This window comes from Elgaria multicarinata, chromosome 6, assembly GCF_023053635.1.
Source record: "Elgaria multicarinata webbii isolate HBS135686 ecotype San Diego chromosome 6, rElgMul1.1.pri, whole genome shotgun sequence".
Taxonomy (NCBI): domain Eukaryota; kingdom Metazoa; phylum Chordata; class Lepidosauria; order Squamata; family Anguidae; genus Elgaria; species Elgaria multicarinata.
Genome location: NC_086176.1, coordinates 38,046,110 through 38,069,400, shown reverse-complemented (window position 1 = coordinate 38,069,400; position 23,291 = coordinate 38,046,110). Strand labels below are relative to the sequence as shown.

General features: G+C 37.7%; 1 protein-coding gene across 13 annotated transcripts in view; it reads right to left on the bottom strand.

Annotated features, from left to right (window-relative positions):
* NFIB (nuclear factor I B) overlaps positions 1-23,291 on the bottom strand; it is a 224,834-nt gene that overhangs the window by 21,790 nt on the left and 179,753 nt on the right. For 6 of the 13 annotated variants that reach the window (XM_063129245.1, XM_063129254.1, XM_063129255.1 and 3 more), the window contains exons 9-10: positions 11,125-11,290; positions 7,402-7,484 (exon numbers count right to left, since the gene is read on the bottom strand). The exons of 4 other annotated variants lie outside the window; for them this stretch is intronic. In XM_063129245.1, the coding sequence (XP_062985315.1) occupies positions 7,402-7,484; positions 11,125-11,290 (249 nt within the window). The remainder of the gene's footprint in view (positions 1-7,401; positions 7,485-11,124; positions 11,291-23,291) is intronic. 3 more of the 13 variants (XM_063129248.1, XM_063129252.1, XM_063129253.1) reach the window with 1 other exon arrangement.

Below are 23,291 nucleotides of genomic sequence, written 5' to 3'. Positions count from 1 at the left end.
TCACTTTAGCCATGATGCCATTGGGTGGCCTTAGGCACACCACTCTCTTTCATCCCCCTCACCCCAATAATAAGCACCGATCTACTTTCTTGTTTCCCTAAATTTTCTTTAGTTAGTTCTTGAGAAGTAAGAGACATAAAATATTATTCCTATCTCATATTTTACAAAGTCATAGCCTCAATGTCTTGTGAAGTACACCACGGGTTGAATCCACTGATGCCTTTCCATTCACAGAATGGGATTCGATGCAGCAGAGGCTTCCACAAAGGACATTGGGAGAAGTAATTTCCAATTATTCCCACTTCTCCTTGCATTCCTGGAAAATCCGCTCCGGAGCATTAGGGGACCTTCCAGAACAGTGAGGAAGGCAGCCCTGGGAACTACAGGGGAGAGGAAATCAGAGAAAACTGTCTCACCCCCCGCCCCGCCTCAATTTACAAAAACCTGTGCTGGAACCAAACATGAATGGAAGGGTACCACTGGATACAATTGATGGGAAATGTGCTGGAACTCAGAAACCTATATAGCAGATATCTAATATTTTACTTGCAAATCTCTTTGGAAAAAATGCAAATTACCCTGATGTAATTTTTTTTCATGTGTTCCAACAGAAGTGCTTCTATGAAAGTAAACATTTTGATGGACCAGGCCCACTGGAGTTTGTGATGAAATTGTGGACACAGAAAGAAATGACTGTTCATATAGTTAAAGTGGGTCTTTGAAAATATGCTGAACAGGCACCTTACTTTTATTTCAAAAATTACAGCAGCTCTAGCACTTCCACACAAAGCAGTGCTGCCTGATTGCAGCATCCGCAAATTAGTCTCCCAAAACATTTTCTGCACAGGATTTCCCACAACCTTCACTCACTCCACTCAGCAGGGTCCCCTCAGTTCTCAAGGGAGCATTTTCATGTGCTCTGGGAGTTGGAAGGAAGAGGGGGCAGGAAAATCAATTTCTATCAACTCCTTTCTGTGGGCAGCAATTTGTTCCAACCCAATATGTTTTTTAATCCCATTATCTGTTACCAGCATCCCCCAACAGTCACTCTTTCACACACCACAAAATATGTGAGTTTACATGACTCTTCCTTCAATTAATCTTGGTTTGTAGATAGATTAAGTCTTGAACTAAGTAAATAAATAAAATTCAGGCTGCACCCTGCTTATAAACTTTTATGACATCCCCTGATCCATTGAGCAACCTGCTTGCAGTCCATAAATGCACATTTAGCCTTCACTGTTGCTGAACTAGTTTAGAGATTTGAAGTCCTAATCCAATGATCATCCCAAGGAAAGAAATTTATGGAAAGGTTTCAAAATTCTTGTGGCAACAGGTGCCGATTATGACAAACCCCCTAAGGATGGCATTATATATTGGCAGCGTTTTTAGAGTATCTGCATTTGGCTCTTTGACTTTTCTTTTAACTGTTTAAGAAAATATAGCATGGAAGAACATGTTTTAGAAATCTTGTATGTTTTAGGCTCCATTTTGACAATGTCTGCTCAGATTACAAACCCACAGCTAATTTTCTTAAACACATGCATCATTTAATATTGTTCTCCTAAATCTTAACAGAATTGTTAAGGTTAATCTTCCTTCCACACCTCTTTGATCAGCAGTTTAAGTAAATATACATATGGAAAAGCTAGCAAGTGATATGAGACCTTGCTATGCTTTTTGTTGATTGAGGGAAGCCTATAAACATTTGCATATTGTCATTGTTTTGACTGAAACTTCCTTTAAATGTGTTTCCTTTCCAGCAAGACTATGTGAAAGGTGACCTCTTATCCATTTACATGCCTCTCTGACAGTCATGTGACCAGCTTTTGCGTCAAACTGTCCATTATGATAAGACACACAATACGAACAGCCTAAGCGTCGATAACCTGTTTCCTGAATTTTTTAAGTTTTGTTTGAGAATCTACTGTAGCTGTAGTGCCCTTTTAGTCACTCCCTAAAGCAAGAGTGCTCACCATCCTCACAATTTTAAGGCCATAAACTCTGTTTGCAGTGACCATTTCAGTTTCAGTTTTATACAATATGAAAAAATCATATGAAGAAAATTTAGTTCATTTTGAATGGAATAATTTCAGAGCTAAAACATATATCTAGAAGTAAAGCCTCCTACTGGAATGGCTGCTGTGAAATGTCAATCTTGCATATAGGAATTAAATGTAATATGAATAAAAGACAATTTGTAGTTCTCTAGCTTTAACATACATCTCATAAGGTTGTAGCACATAGGGGGAAAGGCCAATAAATAGTAAGTCTGTCTGAAAGCAATGCTAGACACCTATACCCATACCCTCAAAGCCCATACCCTAGTAAAATCTATATCACAATGTAAAGTAATACTAGGATATTAAGAACATATCAACTGCCTTATTAGTGGATGAACACTAGAACATGGAAAACTATTCTCATACAAAAATATTTTCAATGTGATGTATAACTTCTCTTCTATTTTTTCTTCCCTGCTTTCTCTTTATAAAATGTTATGGTCTATTTTTAAAAAAATGAATATCAATACTAGACCAAGAGAAAGCACCATACATTTTGTTTCAGAAAAAAGGGTATCTATTGTAAAGTATTAAAAAAAAAAAACATATTTTTTTTTGTTTCATTTCCTGGACCACACTATTGAAATGGGGGTGGGTGGGGGAAACCCAGCTGATTAGGATAAATCAGGAATAAATGTGACTCCAGTTTCCTCCTTATAAATTATAGGTATCTGGAAGGCTTGCTAAAACTCCAGCCGACCGTATGGTTTGGCAACAAGAGGAAGATGCTGTTACAGGTTAGCAAAACATCCACATGAAATTCAAAGGCTCAAAAAAAAAAAAAAAAGTTAGGTTAAATTCATTAGTTTAGTGGAGGCCCCCTGTTCCCCATACCTGGAACTCTTTCCACAATTATCTGTCTGCTGTGGAATTTTTATGCTCTGCAGAGAACCCTGGGAACCCTGGGTATAATCTCTATTTACATAAATTGCTAAAAAAAAAATGGCTGTTCCGCTTAACCATTTCCCTACACAAATTGAAAATGTATTATAGAACGTGCCCAGCACTACCTTCCAGCTATGCATTGAAGGGAAGATGGGTAAAGGCACACAAGCAATCTTTCGGGCAAATTATATACCACTGTCAATCTTCTCATCATGGAACTCTTAACAGATTCTGTGGAACTGTATGGTCCTTGATGCATTAGTCTATCATTAACCATATCAAGGTCTGGTAGCACCAGGAATTTATGCTAACATGACATTTTGAGAAAGCTTAAAGAGGAAACCTGCTCAACAAATTTAAGGCAACATATATTACCAACAATAAGGAATGCCTCTATGCAATTAACGACTCAAAGGGGTGCTCTACATTCTATTCAAACAATAATTTAGTGTCCGGGGTGGTGGGGTGGTGGTGGTAATTACAAGAGCAAACATTGGGATGTCTAGAACACACCATTTCAATGTAGATCTATTTGTTAAGTTGACTGTTTAAAAACATTTAAAGTGAAAGATTTATTATATTCTGCTGTTTCAGTGTGGAAATATTCAGCAATTCAAAGTAGTTAGGAACTAACAACAACAACAAGTCACCATTATAGAAAAGGGAATGCTTAGATTTATTATTCCTAATAATAACCTTGTAACTACCAGTATATTAAATTACATGTTTAATAACATGCTTTTCATAGTATCCTGGTCAATGGATTAAATTCTATTGCTCATGTTGGTTTTCAATGCACACAATCTTTTAAAGCTATATTTTATAATGTTTCCATAAATGCATACATTCCAGAAACTTTCTGTAATAAATTGTTTTATTGGAAATTCTACTGAACTGTTATTTTGTGGAGAGACTATTTATAAGGAGAATCACCAACTATACAAGCAGCTTAAATTTATGGTCATTATTACAATTTATATAGGCTATGTTATGGTTCTTTTTAACAGGAAAGAAAAGCACTCAAGTATAAACGTCAATACCTCTCATAACCGAAGAGAATAAATCTCTACAAAGCCCACTCCTGTGAAGCAAAGAATGTACCTGTGACAATATTTATTCCTAAGGGGTCAAAGTATATTAAAAGGAATGGTGAATGTTTAAAACACCTCTCTGGAACTAAAACCATTGGCTTTCTAATTTAGAATTTCTCTCAGCTAATATAAAATGATTGATTGCCTTTATTTCATGTACCCCTTGATTTTTCTTTTCATTCATCATGGTCTACTTTAAACCAAATGCATTTAGGACCTGCCACAAGAAGAGTGGTCTCTTTTAAATTGTTGTAAAGTAATGAAAGGACATAATAAATCAATCTTATTTCTGTCTTACCAAAGCATAACCTTTACTCTATCCAAGTAATTTAGACAATTTCTGCATGTGTGCTTTTTTTCCTAGAAAATAACATTGTCTAGAGTTGTCATACACAAGACATTTTTAAGGATCAGATCGGTGTTTCAAAATGTTGTTGGAAATCCTGGGTTGGATCCAGGACCTGTCTTCTGAAAATGGAGGGGGTCCACCTGTGGAAGGTCCCTCCCCTCCCCAGCTCACCGCACTGAGCAGGGTTTCCTGACTCTCTGTGTAGCATTTTCAGAGCGATGGCCATGGAAAGGTGGGGAAATCCACTTCTGCTAGGACAATTGATCCAGTTTAAATCTGGAACCGACCCCCTGAATTTAATGGGCTAAATCAAATGTTATGTAAGCGAATTTCCACCTGCACAATTGGAAATTTCCTTCCCTTCCTCCCCTGCCCCAGTCCCCCTGCATGCCCCCAAACTGCTCCAGAGAGTGGCCCAACATTCCGGAGCAGATCTGGCGCATGTGTGTGGGGAGCTGCAAGGAGAGTGGGCGTTCGATCCACAAGCAATGTCTGGATATATAACCCAACACTATTATATTCCCATAACGCATACAATCCTATTTTTAACATGCCTCATGAATTTATTAATCTACTACCTTGCTTCAAGAAGGCATGCAACAGCACCATCAGTACTCAAATTAAATATATGTAAAAAAAACTAAGGATTTTACAGGAGGTCCTTTTACTAGCTGCATTCTGTTTCTAGCAGAGGCCAGCCTGGATGCTTACAAACTAAGTATGACAAGCAAGGATATACTGCCTCTGAAGATGGAGGGTCCTTTCAGCTATCATGACTAACCACCTTGCATCCTTCCTGCATTTGTGCCATACTCTTTTTTTTCTTTTGAAGCCATAAAGCTGGTGGCCATTAGTAAAACTTGGGGCAAGAAGATGGAAATAAAAGCATTCTGATTCCAGAATGAGAAAATTTAAAATTACAAAATGGCTTTTTCACTGTATATGTTAGTACCTTTAACTCTCCTCACCATGATGCCAACTACAGTCACATTTCAACAACAGTAAAAAAAAAAGAGGACGAAATGGCTTCAAGCTATTGTCTCTGTATCATGCAGAAAGTTTGACTTGAAGAGGAGCATGATCTATTTGCATGGGAGAGCGGGTGTGACTATCCACCTTCCTGCATGTGTCTAAAGTATCTTGTGATGAGAATAACTCCTCACACAAAACTCTGATTTGTACAATTCACAATCTTATCTTAAAAAGGGAAAGTAAGATTGTGAAAATCAGAACCACTGGGCATATGGGATTCCATATGGTATGTCCACATCACAAGTTCCTTTAGGTGCATGTTGGAGGAGAGAATGCTATGTAAAAATGAATTAGTGCCTAGGTACAGTGTCTAGAACAGCCTTTTTCAACACTTAACCAGTCAATACATGTTAAATGTTAATATATCAAAGATTACTAACACTCCCAATGCTGTATCCTTGCAGCTTTATAAAACTCTTGTTCTGTATCCTCTCTCTATTATAGGAGTACCTTTTCCATGAAACAGATTGATAATATGTCATAAAGACAAAATTCACCAGAAAGCGTATTAAGCAAACACTGGTTCTGTAACATTAGGACTGCCAATGTGTGACAAGCTTATTTAATTTTATTATTAAGATTGGTTGTCAGTATCATTAAGGAATGTGAAAAAGATTCACTAGCTTTCTTAAAAGAGTGAACTACAGATCAAGTAGAAAGTCAAACTATGTTGTTGTTTTTGAAAGAATACAATTCCATAATCATAAGTCTTGAGAAATCCAATGTAGGATGGGTGTTGTTGTTTTTAATGGAGAGTTATAAATCATGTTTATATTTAAAATATAGTAATTACATATGCAGCATAAATGTCAAATTATAAGCACAATATCTGAAAATTCACCAGAACACAATTGACTTCAAGTAGCTAACAATTATTGGCATTTTCATATTTCTTTACAGATGTTTTCAGTAAGGTCTCACTGGTTAAAAACAACAACAAAGAAATCACCAGCCTTTATAATACAACACCTACTTTGAATAAACTACGGTCAATCGGCTTTGTATGATTTAGGGTGGATTCCTGCAATGAGCAGGGGGTTGGACTCGATGGCCTTGTAGGCCCTTTCCAACTCTGCTATTCTATGATTCTATGATTTAAGCATACACTACCACGTTGACCTAAGAGAATAGGGAGAGGTTTCGAAATGCAGTACAGTTATATTATTTGTTTGTTGCTCCGAAATCCTTGGATAGGGAGTGGTATATAAATATTGTAAATAAATAAAATAAATAAATCAGCAAACACAGAGAATAGACATAGGCAACAAATTTTTATGTAAACCTGTGCCCATAGTACTGTAAGTTGCAAAAATAACCTTATGCATCATTATGAAGCCTATTTTAATTCTGAAGAACCAGAATTTAGTTTTATTCTATGCAATATGGGATTTCTGCATGCCCCTATAATTGACTGTGGATAATTGTTTAATTAGTTATTATTATTCTCAGCTGTATATTTTCATTTTGGAAAAACAATTTATTTGCATTAAATTTACAGCATTAATGAGATGTAAAATCTAAAATTATACTTGAAATGTTACTAATGTTGGAGAATTTAGGATTGCACTGTAAACTGATTAATCTAGGAATGATGGTGTTCTGCAATAGAATTGGACTGTATAATTCTTTTTTGGAACCAAAAAACTCCCAATACTAAATACCTAGGGGAAATGTCTGTATTGTTTAATTCTACTTAGCTTTGACTAACAGCTTCCCTTTATAGAGGCATCCAACTATAAATTCGATTTGCCAGGCTCTTTAGAAATAATTTAACTGAACGATTTACTCAGGAAAACCTTTAACATGTCATAACCCTAAGAAACATCACAAAAATATGTACATATTGGAGGCACATATAGGTTTCATAAAACTACTGAAGTCACTGGGATCCTGTTCTAGTCTAAGATGTCAATGGTAGCATGTTTGACGGAACGTATTGCAAATATTTGTCTTTTTTAATACCTATGTGAAACTTGCCCACCTGTTGCTGGTGTAGGAAGGAAGGGTCTCTTGGACTTAGTCCCACATATCGATTGGCTTGGGATGTGCCTGAGGCTGTATAGGCTGATTAAGGAAGAACAAAACAGATTGATAAAGATAGAAACTATCCATTTCTACCTTATATATTTTACACACGAGAAGTTCAGAGTTAGGAAGCATGAATTTGGCTATGGGGTATGATTCTACAATACCTATTGACTTCAATGGAATCTGCATGTAGGTAGGATTACCTTCCTAGCAGTGACAAATTTTCTAGGTGATACAAGAATTGTACCAGTTTACTTTAAGAGAAGAGGAACCTGGTTCTCATCTCTCTTACAGCATTGTAAATAAGCTCAGTCAATCGAGTCCTAGGAACAGGAGAAAACTTCAGATCCTAATAATTTTTTGTTCAAGAGTTGTTTTTAAAATGAGGCATGAACACTTTTTAGGAAGAACAAGATATTCTTCTTATAATAAGAAGTGTATAATTATTATAAGCACAATATTTTAAACAATGTTGGTATTCTGTACATTAGAAAATTGTGGAGCAAGTACACTGCACGATTTAGGTATTCGACCTATAATGCAGAAACTCCCTGCATTTTCTCCCTGTAAAACCACATGTGGTTAATGGCACACACAACCTTTCCCCTGCAGGTTACCTTTCGAATTGAGAATAGGTCAGTACTGTTTGAAAGTGATTAACTTCTGATTGCTCATGGCGGCCTGCGTCAAATTAGTTAGGTGGCCTTACTCTACTTCATATTAAAGAATCCATTTTCATAGCAACACCGTCATGGCTGCCACAGCCAAGCCCTTAAAGAATGAATGGATAACAGTACAAAAACAAAGACAGATTCATTTTAGAAGTATTGTCCTCTCTGTTTTTAAAGTAACATACAAATGGCTTCTTAGGCTGCAATCCTATTCACAAGGAATAACCTAGGAATAAGCTCCAATGAATTCAATGATGCTTACTTCTGAGCAAACATGCATAAGATTGCGTTGTTAAACTATTTCTTATTTAAAACATCTACTGAGAAGCCACCATAAAAAGTGATTAGATACATCTGTGAAGTAAGGTGCAGGAATGTATGTGCTTGTCCCTCATCATTACAGCAAAAGTCGTATTACTTGTGAAACGTCTTTTCTTAAAAGACCATGTAGATCAGCATTCATATACACTGCTTTAGTTGAAAATATACAATGGGAAATAGCAAAGTGCATTTATCATCACCAATTTATGCCTTTTGGTGGCACTGATCTTTCTGCAAATGTTAATTTATGAGAAATAAATCTGAAAGCACCTCTTTGAAAAGTCTAGGAGAACTACAGCTCCTAGATTTAAGAAATTCCTGTTAGGCATAAAAATTAATTTAAGGGATTTTAATACGTTTCAAATACAAGTAAGATAATGACCTGGTTCAGACGATACGACAGCCCACCATGGGTTAATTAACCCTCGTGGCACCATGGTGCATGCTTTCCACCAATATGAATATGCAAACCCCACTCGAGCTTGCTGTGGTTTGTTCTATTATCCAAACATGGGCAAAGAGGTTATGTGAGCTTTAAATAACCTTCACACAAGCCACGATCTGTTTTAGTTATTTAACCCTCAAATAACCCTGCTCCTGGGTTTGGACGATACAACAAGCCACAGTAACTGCTGTCTAGGGCTTGCATATTTAGCTCCTTGCAAGTAAATTAACCCACAGGCTGTTGTGTCATGCAAGCTGGCTCAATGTTTCATTTTTCCAGGTTAAGAACCATCAGTTCACTGCAAGTGATACATTTTAGAAATATAAGTATCTTGAATATTTAATGTTGGAATACATGCAACTTTCACACGCAAATGGAATCTCTTTGTGAATATGACTGCTGTTTATTAACAAAGAGAAAACTGCTAATATCATGTTCAGAATGTATAAATAATATCTTTTTCTCAAAGACCTGCAGTGGCATCCTTGAAAAAATAGAGTTGCAATGTTTAGGATTCTCCTGAGTCCTTCAACATTATTTAAAATATTATGTGATTAATGCCTAAGTAGTGCCATATTGCTTGAAAGAGACAAAGATGAGATAATACTGAAGTACTTATACTCAAAGTCAAGTCTGAAGCCTGTCTCATTCTGATGGATACCTGTGATAATTAAAAGCTTCTTTATTGCTGGTCAAAATATGTGTGCTTTAGAACTGAAAAAATCAGTAGATAAATGATTAATTATGACACTATTAATTGATTAATTAGTAGATAATGAACTCTGCCTTAATCACAGGCAGAGTAGTCTTAGCCCCTCAAGACAGAAGTCCAACAGCAGTTAGGATGGGCTGGAGGGGTGGGGGTGGGGCACTTTGGATCTGCTAGATTCAAATCCCTCCATTACTCCACAAGACCCCTAGGTATGGGCAGTTTCCCTATAATTGAAAGCAATCTGGCGAACTTTTGGAAGTAGCTATGTCTCCCAGCTCCACATCAGATTGCTCCCTCCTAAGTTATCTTCTACTCCCTCTCACTGTAATTCTCTATATCATTTGAAAAAGAATGTGTGTGTTCCAGATTTGTCTAAATTAAAATAAATTTTGTTATGGTCTTAACAAATGTAGATGGCACCCTAAGAGTTTAAAAGCAGAATTATATGTGGGATATTCACTTTAAGAGATGTTTAATTTTAACCCAATATCCAGGTGTTGCCAAATTATTTGGCATAACTTTAATCAGAATTGTGCTTTTTAATGTGAATTATACTAAATAAATTAATAGTTGTGATATTTAATCTCAGACTGATATAGGAGTTTAATCTAAATAACATGGAATCTGACAAGATTCATTTCCAGGTGGTGGGATCTCCATGTGGTAGCCATAATGTAAGAAAATAACTGAATGCATAGATTGACCTATGTGCAGAGTTCACACGCCAGCACATTCTTGATGGCCATTGGTACTGGAAATTTGCCATTCATTAGGGTCAACCTAATCCACTTAATTACAGCAATTGGATGGATATCACAACATGCAGAAGCACTTCTCTTAGCAGATTCCATAAGCAACATAGGCTGTTGTAACCTATGGAAGTTGTTCTAACAATTAATACCTCTACCGTTCTATGCCTGCAATTCCATTGAAGACTATAGGGTAATAATATGGTACTGAACATAATGAATGAGTACTAAACCATTCAGTTTCAAAATCTCTTTAAATACAGTTAACCCACAGATTTTTCAGTATTGAATTTTTTTTTAATTCAACTCTGATGAATTAAAATTCTTAAGTTAATTGAAGATCACAGGTCTGATTCATTACATTTTGGAACAAGACATGCTTTCTGCATGAAAGCTTACTCGTGAGGAATCGGGTCCCTCTCTTTCTCCCTCTCTTTTTGGATTCCTGGTGTCAGCAATTTAAAAGCTTCTGATTTGAGTATGCTTCTCAATGTCATTAGAATGTCCATCTTAAATGAAGAATCAAGCTTTCATTCTCTCTTAGAAGTTGATGCTCATATTAATTTGCTTTTCCCTCTTAAGATTGAGGTGGCCATGTCACAAATGACACACAGCAACTAGAGTTATAACTGTAGAGAAAAAGCTTTGTCATTGTTCTCTATTATCAACTTTGAGCATCTGCCTGGTCAAATAGCAGGAAAAGGCACCTTTACTGGCCTTAATTTGAAATTATTTTGATTCTTTGATGGACATTTTTGTTTCCTAGAGAAATACTTACTGGTTGCTGTAGGTGAAGATGCCTCACCTTCAGTGGATGTAGTGATGGGCTTAGTGTCTGTCATGGTCAGGGTCACAGGTCGCACCGTACTGTGATGGGGAGAGGGTGCCAAAACTGGAGTAAAATGGCCAGGCATTTTCCCTACTACTTGACCACTGCTGTTAGGCTACAAAACAAAACCAGAAGAATGCCTTGTGAAATATACACATAGTGCTCAAGAGAGCTATCTATCTTAGGGTTTCCAGAACCCCCTTGCTGCAGTTCACCACTCTGCTATCCAAATCTTTCTCTTCATAAGACAGCAGATTTAGTAACCACAGTGTTAGCACAGATGTGTTTAGTGGCTTGTGGTATTTCCCCCAACTGCCTAACTATATAAGAGACTCACTAGCGAGGGCCATGATTCTGTCTGACTCAAGTGTTGCTGTTTTGTGTGTGTGTGTTTTTAAACAGTTCAAATGACATCCACTGTTTTTACTAGTATTAAATGCCTGGAAAATTCTAACGTGTTGAAAGGAACAGGGGATCAAAAGGGATCCCTCAAAATGGATCTAGGACACTGACCAGAATGTCTCAACCACTGTGGATTTGAAATTAATCTATACAGAATGTGTGTAATGAGTCCACAAATACTTTTTATTAATATCACAGCAAATGATATTTTATATTTTTACTTCTGAAACAGCAATTGTTAAATTCTAGGTTAACTACACAACAATTAACTATTACTTAGGAACTGGTAGCTTTATGTATCTGCTGGAATTGGTTTTGTTTACCAGGCATGTAAGAAAAAAATGTTGAGAGTGTGGAGGAAACGTGTTAATTTTAAACCTATTGTTTAACAATTTACTTTAAAAGGTTCCCCTTAATGTACCTATAAATCTAGATGGCTCAGTAAGAAATGCACTGACAAATCCATCTGCATGTAGGAAGCAGAAAAACTGATATAGTTCTTGTACAGGTTAAGAACTGTACATGAATACCGTAACTGAACATGATACAAAAAGGAGACATGAGCAAACAACACAATCCATCTGATGGGAAGAAGTAATTGCAGAAAACCTAAACACATTTCTACGATCAACTATGGCAACTTGACACAGAGAACCTTTACAAACGTACAGCGGTGAAGTTAGATCTGTACCCTGGGGTTGAAGTCCCAGGGCCTGCAACCCTGGGAAGGATGGTTGGCAAAACACCACTAAGAGAGCAGTGGATGATGGGGAAAATTGCAAACAGGCCCACAGTGGAAGCATCTGGGCTGGCATGAGCATGCTGGGACCCATGAGGACTGACTCTGCCTACTGCACCATCCTTCCTTCTTACTTTAAAAATATTTTATATGGGCAGCCAGCCAGACATATACATGGTTACAGATGCTCATTTAATTCTTTTTACTTTTTAACAAAACGGTATTTATTCCCAAATACATATGTTTTGTGTCAGGGTAGCTGAAGCATACTCCATTTTATTTCTACAGTCATGAAGGTGCTATGACTTAAGTGACTTAAGGTGAGAAACGGCACATGCTCAGAGTAAGCAAGCAGTTTTTTGTTTGGTTTGTTCTAATGTATTGGGGATGTGGAAACAGTTGTACAGGATGTAATGCTGGGGGTGGGGGTGGAGCCATGGGGGAAGAAGTGAAATGCTATTTCTGTCAGTTACAACTCATGGTCATCTAAAAGTGGGGGCTCTATAACAGTATTACGTCCAGAGTCTAAAATTACCTAGCTGCACCGCTGTAAACACATAAAATTCCATGCATACAACTCAGTTATCTTCTTGCTTTTCAACACAGCAGTCCTATTGCAAATCACATTTGAACTTTCTGCAACCTTTGAAAGGGCCCAGAGAAGGAACAGCCACACAGCATATGCACTGGGTTAAAAATATCCACTATCTTCTCCTTAATCTGACCTTCCATCTAAACCTATTTTTCCTGCAAGGCATACTTTATTTTACAAATGCACATTACAAAAATGCCTTTCCAAGGCTATATACTTACAGTATAATAGCAGTTCCAATGCATACTAAAAGGTGTCCTTTTTCCTGCAAAATTTACTGAGATAAATATGCCATAGCTTTCATGAAATGTATTAGTTCTAGCTAGGTCTGTTTTGGTGATTTCTATGACTTTAATTAAACATGCTGAAGTACCTTGGGCCATCTAAAGTTTTAATAATATTCATAGCAGTCCTCTGACATGTTACCTACTTATCCATATCCTTACCCAATGAAGGGCCCAGAAATTAAAATAAAGTACTCCAGAGAAGCTTGCACTAATAGAGTGGTCTAATGAAGTAACATTAGTGAAGTCAATAATTAATGACAGTGGGTGCTGAAGCTGTAATGCATTGCAATTTTAGTCTCTTTAGTTTACCTGTTTTATGTATTTTACATATTGTATTTTACTCTATGTTATTTTTAAAATGATTCCACCTTTCAGCATAAAAGATTTCTGGGCGTGAGTGAGCTCACATGTGCAATGTTTGTGTGTCAGCTCACATGTGCAAATATTCAAATACTGGATAGCAAGCTTGTGTTAATACAGCCTTAAAAATGGTGTTGGTGACACATTGCTGGCACATATGCTTAATGCTATTCACTACGTAATAATGGAGTACGTACATATAAATGAAATGTATAACTAAAACAAGATTATGCACATTAACAGCTACTAACTGCTCATCTATTTCTTTAAATTAAACTGACTTACGTCACAGAAAAGACTCAGGCCCTAGGATCCCTTGGGAATAAATTTATTACACAGTTGGGGAGCAGCCACCAAAAAAGCCTCTCTGCACAACCTTGCATTATGAATTTATAGAGAAAGAACAACACAAATAGGTTGCTCTAAGCTGATTGCAGAGATTATGATGAGAAACCAAAAAAAAAAAAAAAGCATAATGGGGGATACTAAGCTATGAAGGTCCAAAGACTTGAACGTATTTTATTTAGAGGAATGCTATTGACTGCGTTCGGACAACACAATAGTCAACAGTGAGCTAAGAATCACCACAGCAGTTGTTTACCTAGGGGGTACTCCCACAGGACATGATAATAATCAACCGTGGTGTTGATAAGGATCAGTGCTGAGTTGACTATTAGTTCATGCTGATTTGACTCACTCATCCCCCATCCTCTCTCCCTCCTCTGTCTTCCCACTAGTGTCCCATCTGCCATCAGTGCTGAAAATCTATCCTGCCAGCTGGACGAGTGGAAGCTTGCCTCACGACTCTGTGGCTGACGAAATCAACAGTGATCGAGGAAATAACCAATGCTGCCCTCCACACAACACAATAAACAACATTTGTTCAAACAGCCAACTATGCCAAATAACCAACCGTTGGTTAAAAACCTCCTGCCACACAACATGATGACCCACGCTGGGTTAAATAACCATTCGTTGACTATTTAAACCACCGCTGGTTATGGTGTTGTCCAAACCCAGTGGTGTGTTCTACCTATCCCACCAGGCAAAGAAGGGCAGATACATAGACCAGGTTCAGCTGACATGATGCAGCTCATCGTTGGTTACATATGCAACCCTCAGTTGGGGGTTATCATGTGAATCTAGCAAAACAGATCATAGGTTATGCAAGCATTGCTTAACCCTCGTTTAACCCTCATGTAACTCATGCTCACTGGGTTTGCATGACATGACAACCACCTACTGGAGGTTGCTTATTTAAAAAGGGACCACATGTGCCCACAGATTCACTAAATAGCCCACAGTGGGCTGTCGTGTCATGCTAATATCCCCAGATTCTGATGTTGTCATATCGCACACTGTATTTTAGTAGGTGTTACAAGGAAGAGGGAGATGAGATTAACTAGTGGCAATTCCATGTCTTCTATAGTAAACAGTTCCACACTAAGAATGTCACTCAAAAATCAAGCTCAGCCCATTATTTTCTCGATTGCTTCTAATTTCTATAGACACAAATGCAGCCATAAACTTGACAAAGTGTATTATACAAATGACAAATTCCTTAAAATAGAATACTGAAATTAAAATAAGTCACATATATTAAAGAAAGCCTTTTAAAGAAGTGAACTTGATGTCGATTTTACCTTTATTATTATTATTATTTATTTATATAGCACCATCGATGTACATGGTGCTGCACAGACCACACAGTAAATAGCAAGACCCTGCCGCATAGGCTTACAATCTAATAAAGTTGTAGCATACATAAATAATATGTATGCTACATATTATTATGTAGATGGAAGGTCTAATAAAGCTATTGCATATATTAGTGATTTTATTATTTTATTTATTATGTTTATTTATCATTCACGGCTCATTTATAACTCTGTACTAATGACAGATTATTGACGACAGTATCACCTACTAGAATATGGTACCGTCAAATAATCTATGGGCTGTTCTTGGGTTATTTGAGGATTGTTTTTGCCTCCCCGGGTTCAGACAAGCCGACAAACTGCACCTGAGCAGTTGATTGCTCAAAATGGAGCGTGGCATGTACAATGGTTTAAACAAGCCACCGTGGCTTGTTTAACCCATGGTGATCATACAAACTGCCCCAGTATATAGAGGAAATGCACCAGACCCCACCATACAGTGTGCAATATATGCGTTTTCAGAAGTTTGTTTCTAATGCTTAATAAAGGTAGACCTTAGAGAGGTAGCAGTCCCATCCTTTTCAAATCAAACTATACAATTAACACAGTTTAGGATCACAATCCTACACAGATAAAGCATCAGAGGTGTCACACCAACACAGCCATAGATGTTTTGTGGCTGAACTAGCAGGTCATAACTTTAAATGAAAATGAATGCTTTGCAGCTGTTCAGCTGGTTGATTGGCTGCATGCACACTGTTACGTAGGCCTGTGGTCTATATTTTTAAATATTTTAAGTTTTAAAATAAGTTTAAATATGTATCTGTACATTTCTAATATTTATGTTTATGGAAACAAGTTTGGTGACTGTGATTAAAGTCTTTTCCTAATTATATCATTGGTCGTTGTTCACAGCTACTTCTTCTAACCTTTGGTAACTCAAGCACACCCACTAGGATTTCCTTTGCACAATATATATCTAGTTTTTTAAGGAACAAATTGGTTAATAGTGCTAGTATCATCAGTTTCTTTAAGCCATTCTGCTATCAAAAGGAAGGGGGGAAGGCTCAAATTAATTAGACACACCTGAAGGCCAGCACTTTTTTTTACTGTTCCCAAATGATTATAACGAACAAAAATTGAACAGCTCATATGGAATCTAGGGCTGAATCTACATGGAAACACATTCAGAAGTGTTTCTAGTTTTATCCAGATTTTCATGAAATCAGCTTTGGTCCGTCAGTGGCACATGAAGCAAGAAAAATGGAGTATACACTACTTAAAAACCCCTTTCAAAGGCCAAACGGCACCTTAATCCGCCTTGCTTGGGTGGGCGGAGTTCCACTAGTTGAACTGAACATCATCAACCGTGGAGATGCTACTCAGCAAATGAGAGAGACTTGTTCCCCATCCCTGTACATTCTCCCCTGCTCAAGGAAATTTACTGGAAGTGCTGAATTAAACCCCTGTAGTTTATTCCGCACTTCTCCCCAATCATTCACCACTGGGATATTGTGAAAGGTTAAAAGAGCACTACTGCCCTATTGTGAATGCTTAAAACAGTGCTACTACAGTATTGTGAATGGGGAAAAGATGCTAGATATTGTGAATGGGAGTGCAGGCTACCCAAAGGCACCAAAACCCTCCCACCGACTCCTCTCCTAGACTGTGAATGTGTTGCCATCAACTAGACTAGCAGCAGCAAAAGAAGCCAATCTCACCTGTTTTATCCTCGCATAACCCATGCTAGCCAAGTTCACATGACATGATAACTCTCAAACGGGAATTGGATATACAACTTGGCACCCGCAAGCACTGTAGCCCGTCATGGATTAAGTAACCCATGACAAGTCACAGTGAGTCATCTGAACCTGGTCAATGAATCATTGCGCTCTTCAAGATGCTTGGGCCCGCGACAAACACCAGAGGGTGTGAATCCCTGACACTAGGCCTGACAATAAAATAATCTATTTTCCCATTATCTCTATGTTTACTTAAGAGTTTCCTTTTCCTACACAAAGCTGAGCTTTAAAACTGCAAAAGAGATAAAAATTGGGGTAGAAATCAAGACGATAGGTTTGTAATTTTCTGGATCACCCCAGATCCCTTTTCATAAATCAGTGTTGCATTAGTAACCTTCTGGTCCTCTAATAATGAGGCTTTTAATAATAAGTTGCTGTACTTTTTGTTAAATATGATAATTTCACATTTACATTTTAAAGAATTCACAGATGACTCCAATAAGCCCTGGTGACTTGTTAATTTCTCTAAAACATCTTCTATAACATGAGAAAAAGAAAAATGTCCAATACTGTGAAGTGTATGCAAAGTCGTTTTGCACACAAAAGTGCAACAGAGATGATCAACTGCTGTCAAAACTGTGTTGTCATAACAAAGCTGTCATAACTGCTTTGCCATCATAATCTATGCACAAATGAGCAGGTTTTACACAAGAATGAGCTGGTGTAACATACTACCAGGAACCTCAGCAATTCACACACACTCTCAGACAGTTCTCTCAGCCTCAGCCCTAACCCCACCTATAATAATAATAATAATAATAATAATAATAATAATAATAATAATAATAATAATAATTTATTACCCGCCTCTCCCTTTGGATCGAGGCAGGGAACAACATTATTACAGAATCAATACATCTTAAAAATTCTTGATTTTACATTGATCTGGATAGGCCTGCCGGAAAAGGCTAGTCTTTAAAGCTGCCTTAAAATCACACAGAGAGTTAATTTTATGAATCTCCTCCGGCAGGCCATTCCACAATCTGGGGGCGACAGAAGAAAAGGTCCTCTGGGAAACTGATGTCAGCCTACTGGCCTGCTTTAGCTACCTAAGCACTAACACATATTAATTTGTCTTAGCAATACCAGCTCACATACATCACATCCACCCTACACACAATATCATTCAACCTATAGCAAAATATTCTTTTATTCCCTACTTCCTGTCTGTTCAGTCACATGAAATTAGGTAGATGTAACACTACTCTGAGAATAAAGCTACAGACAGTTTCCCTTGTGGATCCCTGCTAGCTCTACATCTTTATACTAATTTTGCTCAAAATATTCCGTCGAAGTCTGTGACTGTCTCACTATAATCAGTGCAGCAGTAGAGCAATTACTTTCAAAATTGCTGTGGGCAGGGTAATGCACCTTAGCTGGTTGTCTTAATTTAAATTAGTGTAATGCTAAAAGAAGTTGGGGAGAAAAAGTTCATTTTAGGTAAATGCTGTTAGGCTATTCATTCTTTGTATTGCTGAAAACAAGAGATTTATCACAATACTTCCTTGAAAACCAAGTAAATGAATATGCTTTGAGGTGGGAAAATTATAATTGAATTTGACATGACATTTGTACAGATACAGTTTTGCAAATTATGATAATCAAATTCATTTAAATAAAAATGTATGTTTTATTTAATGAAGAAAACTGGTTTGATGGTAACCATGCAATTGTGTAGAACAATTCCCTTTTGTTGTTGAAACGTCATATATAGTTGCTCTTTTCCTTTCTATTGTATAGTCCATAGTGCTCATTGGGCATCATTGTGTACTCAAGTTTACACTATGATGTCAAAATTGCAGAATATAATTCTGAGGTTACACGAAACTAAAATACACACGCACACACATTCAGAAGAATAGGCAAACGTTTCCACCATAGCAAAAGATGACAATATAGAATGGATCAACAGTCTGAGTTTCACTAGAGTTCACTATAGACATGTACAACTTTCTTTTCTCCATGCAAAAGCCACTGGGTTGGATACAAAGATTCTGTTCCACAATCAAAAGAAGCTTCCACTCATGGAAGATTTCTTCCATAAAAACAGGCTCCTTGCGTTCAAGGAATGGAATATTTGGATTCAACCCAATGCGGCACATCTATTTAGCTTATGCTTTCAAGGCCAAAATAGTGTGAAAATTCAAAAGATCTCCATTCCTATGATTTGGGGCTTACTGAGCCAATCAATAAACACATGCCTGTATTGTGGCCTTCAAGTAATTGCTCACCAAGTCGCAAATTGAAAACAACAGTATAGTGTCTAGCCCAGATGTAATGGGTTAAAGGGATGATATAATATGTATTTGCTGCAGTGGGATAGATCTACAGTTAAAAATAAAAAGTGAGAGCAGATGTGAGCTTCAGCCTAAAGGTGGGGAACAACATATTTCAAACATATAAACAAAAACATTTAAATAAAAGGTTCAACAGAAATGAACTCTCGGCCAGCTCACTACTTCAACAGGTGAACCCTCGGCCAGCTCACTACTTCAATAGGTGAACCCTAGGCCAGCTCACTACTTCAACAGGTGAACCCTCAGCCAGCTTACTACTTTCTCCTCCAAAGGGTTAGATGAGCACTTTCACACTGGACTAGCAGAGAAACACTTTTAATTAGTAAATAATATATAATGTTTTAACAATCACAACATGGCATTTGCTTAGGGAGGGGTAGCTTTTTTTGTGCATCACTACCCAATAAAGAATGGATAGGCAGACAGTAGATCTCCAGGTGTTTTGGACTTCAGCTTCCAGTATTCCTGACTACTGGCCATGTTGGCAGGTACTTCTGAAAGTTGAAGGCCCAAACATCTGGATATCTACCTTCTGTCCACCCTTGCAATAAAGGACCATGACACTTTCACAATTGCACTGTATGCAGCATTTGCAATAGCAAGTTATGTACTAGATAGGGGAGGAGGGGATTTCGAAAGATGTTTGATTAAGACAATTAGGCAAGAACTAAGCAATTATTGGATGAATTACATTGAAAAGTAAATGCTAAAATTCCAGTAGGATCCTGATGGGGGAACTTCGTTTGAAAGAATGAAACATGGTTGATTCCTCCCCACCTCACCCCATCTGATTCTAATGTGTATTCATAATAAAGACAAGATTATATTTCTAGACTTGAAAACTAGGGACTTTAAGATTTGTGTTGCATGTAGGCCATAGTGAGAAAAAGGCCGTAGAGGCTACAATCTGCCAATTTCTAAAGTTTAATTTTAAAGGAATTATTAGCAAATTATTCTTTTAATTGGAGATACTCCGGATGACCACACCCACCGTTTGGAGAGCGCTGTCATCAGTAAGCTGATGACACGCAGCTCTACTGCTCCTTTTCATCCTCATCAGGTGTGGCTGTGGATGTGCTGAACCGGTGCTTGGCTGCGACAATGGACTGGATGAGGGCTAATAAACTGAAACTCAATCCAGACAAGACTGAGATGCTGCTGGTGGGTGGTTCCTCTGATCGGATGGGGGGCGTTCAACCGGTTCTGGATGGGGTTGCACGCCCCCTGAAGGAGCAGGTTTGTAGCTTGGGGGTTCTCCTAGAACCATCTTTGTCACTTGAGGCTCAGGTGGCCTCAGTGGCATGGAGTTCTTTCTACCAACTTCGGTTGGTGGCCCAGCTATGCCCCTATCTGGACAGGAATAACCTAGCTTCAGTTGTCCATACTTTGGTAACTTCCAAATTAGATTATTGCAATGCCCTCTACATGGGGCTGCCTTTGAAGACGGTCCGGAAGCTGCAGCTTGTGCAAAATGCGGCGGCTAGATTGATAGCTGGAACAGGGAGGTTTGAGCATATAACACTGATTCTGGCCAGCTTGCATTGGCTGCCTATATGTTTCTGAGCCCAATTCAAGGTGCTGGTCTTAACCTATAAAGCCCTACATGGCTTGGGACCACAATACCTGATGGAACGCCTCTCCCGACATGAACCTACCCGTAAACTGCGCTCAACATCTAAGGTCCTCCTCCGAGTGCCTACTCCGAGGGAAGCTCGGAGGATGGCAACAAGGGAGAGGGCCTTCTCAGTGGTTGCCCCCCGACTGTGGAATGATCTTCCCAATGAGGCTCGCCTGGCGCCAACATTGTGATCTTTTCGGCGCCAGGTCAAGACTTTTCTCTTCTCCCAGGCATTTTAACAGCATTTAACAACGTTAAATTTGTTTTTAATGGACCCCAGAATTGTTGTTTTTTAAATGGATACTTTTGTTTTATACTGTTTTTATGTTTTTTTAATTTTTGTATACTTTTAATGTTTACTATTTTTAATTGTTGTAAACTGCACAGAGAGCTTCGGCTGTGGGGCGGTATATAAATGTAATAAAATAAATAAATACTTCTTCCCAAGGCACAATATATTTGAGAGTTATCCATCTATATTAAAGAGGAATACGATACAGTCAAAAGAACAGCAAAAAGGTATTTATATCCATCACCAAGTTGCAAGTTTTCTTGAAAATCTTAATACAAATATTATCAATTTCCCAATGCTATGCAATTGGTTTAAAAGATTACCTACAAAACTAAAATGTAAATAAAGCAATCACTAAATATCACAAAATATCTTGTTTAAATTTGAATATTTTTGCTTAATAATGCCTAATTGAGACATCACTTTAGAAAAACACACACCCAACAATAGACGTCTTTGATTTTCCACACTGAATTAACATTAAGAACTTCTAATGGATGTCTTAATTGGACTTTATTATTCATGAAAATTTTACACAAATTAAAATCAATTCCTATGTGTCCTGTTCCCAGATGAGTCTTAGCAAAAAAAAGTAGAAGAAGAAATCAGGCATATGAGACAGTATGTGTGAATCCAGACACTGACAGCAATTTGTAACTTAAAATTTGACATTCAGCATTTACAGTTTGGATTAATATTCTAAGAAAAAAACCCTCTCTATACTATTTTGGCTGTAATGCACGAATTCTGAGGAGCCACTGAATTCTGAGGCCTTATTTCCACTGAATTCTGAGGCCTTATTTCCAAGTTAATATGCCTAATCAGTCTGTTAGGCCTTAGCTAGACCTAAGGATTATCCCAGGCAAATGGAGGGGTCATCCCTGCCTGCTCCCAGGATCCCCTGTGCGTCATTTGGATGCACAGGGATGTTCCCGGGACGATCCCGGGATATAGGCCTGGTCAAGCCATGGCCTTAGGTTTTTTATTGAAAGGAGCATATTGAGATGTTCCATCTGTAAACTCCAATAACCACTAAGGCTTCTGGAAATGTCTAGAGGGAACAAACCTGTCATTAACTATACATTTCATTTATTCTCAAATTGTATTGCCATAGCATTCAAGTCACATGCTAAGGAGATTGTCTTTTGTGATAGGTGGTTCTCTTCTTACAACATATATAGATTCCTGAAGGTGATCTTGGGAGATTACTGTGCAGATCTGGTAATTGTGTTGCAAGGTTCCACGTTATCCCCCAAGTTGTTTAATATTTCCATTAGTTCACATTTTTGTGAACTGCCCAGAGAGCTTCGGCTATTGGGCGGTGTAGAAATGTAATAAATAAATAAATAAATAAATTAGACTACTGTTTTTCAGAATTAGGGGATAAGCTAGCATCAACTCACATTCATGTGGATCATACTCATTTCTATCCTTTTCATCAAACCCAACTGTAAACTAGGTCCTTGAGTATTTGTCTGATTTGTATAGATTGCAGGAAGATGAACAAAGTAAAATTTAATATAGGTAAGGCAGTGTTACTTATTGTTGGAGGGCCTGAAAGTGGTAGATCTGACTCTCCTGGAAGAGGTCATACTCCTATTAAAAGTCAATTATAGCAATACCGGAATGCTTCTGGATGCAGCCTTGCTCCTAGATGCACATAAGCACATTTCACTAGCTTTCGCTGGTGCACCCACATGTGATCTTGCTACTGTATTACATGGCTTGGAAACTTTTCAATTGGGCTACAAAGTGATGCTGACTATGGGTTTGCCCTTGGAGATGCCTTATAAACCTCTCGTGGTCTAGAGTAACGTTGCCTAGGATCACACATAGGAAACATATTACTGTAATTTTGTGAGAGTTCTACTGGGTTCCAGTTTGTTTCTGGCCAAATTCAAAATTCTAGTTTTAATCTTTAAAGTCTTAAATGCCTGGATCCAAAATACTTGAGTGAATGAATGCCTTCTCCCATATGTTGTTCCAAGAATTAGGACCTAGTAATAAAGCCCTTTTATGGGATATATCTCTAAGTATCATCTACTAGTGCATTCTCAGAGGCCCGGTTT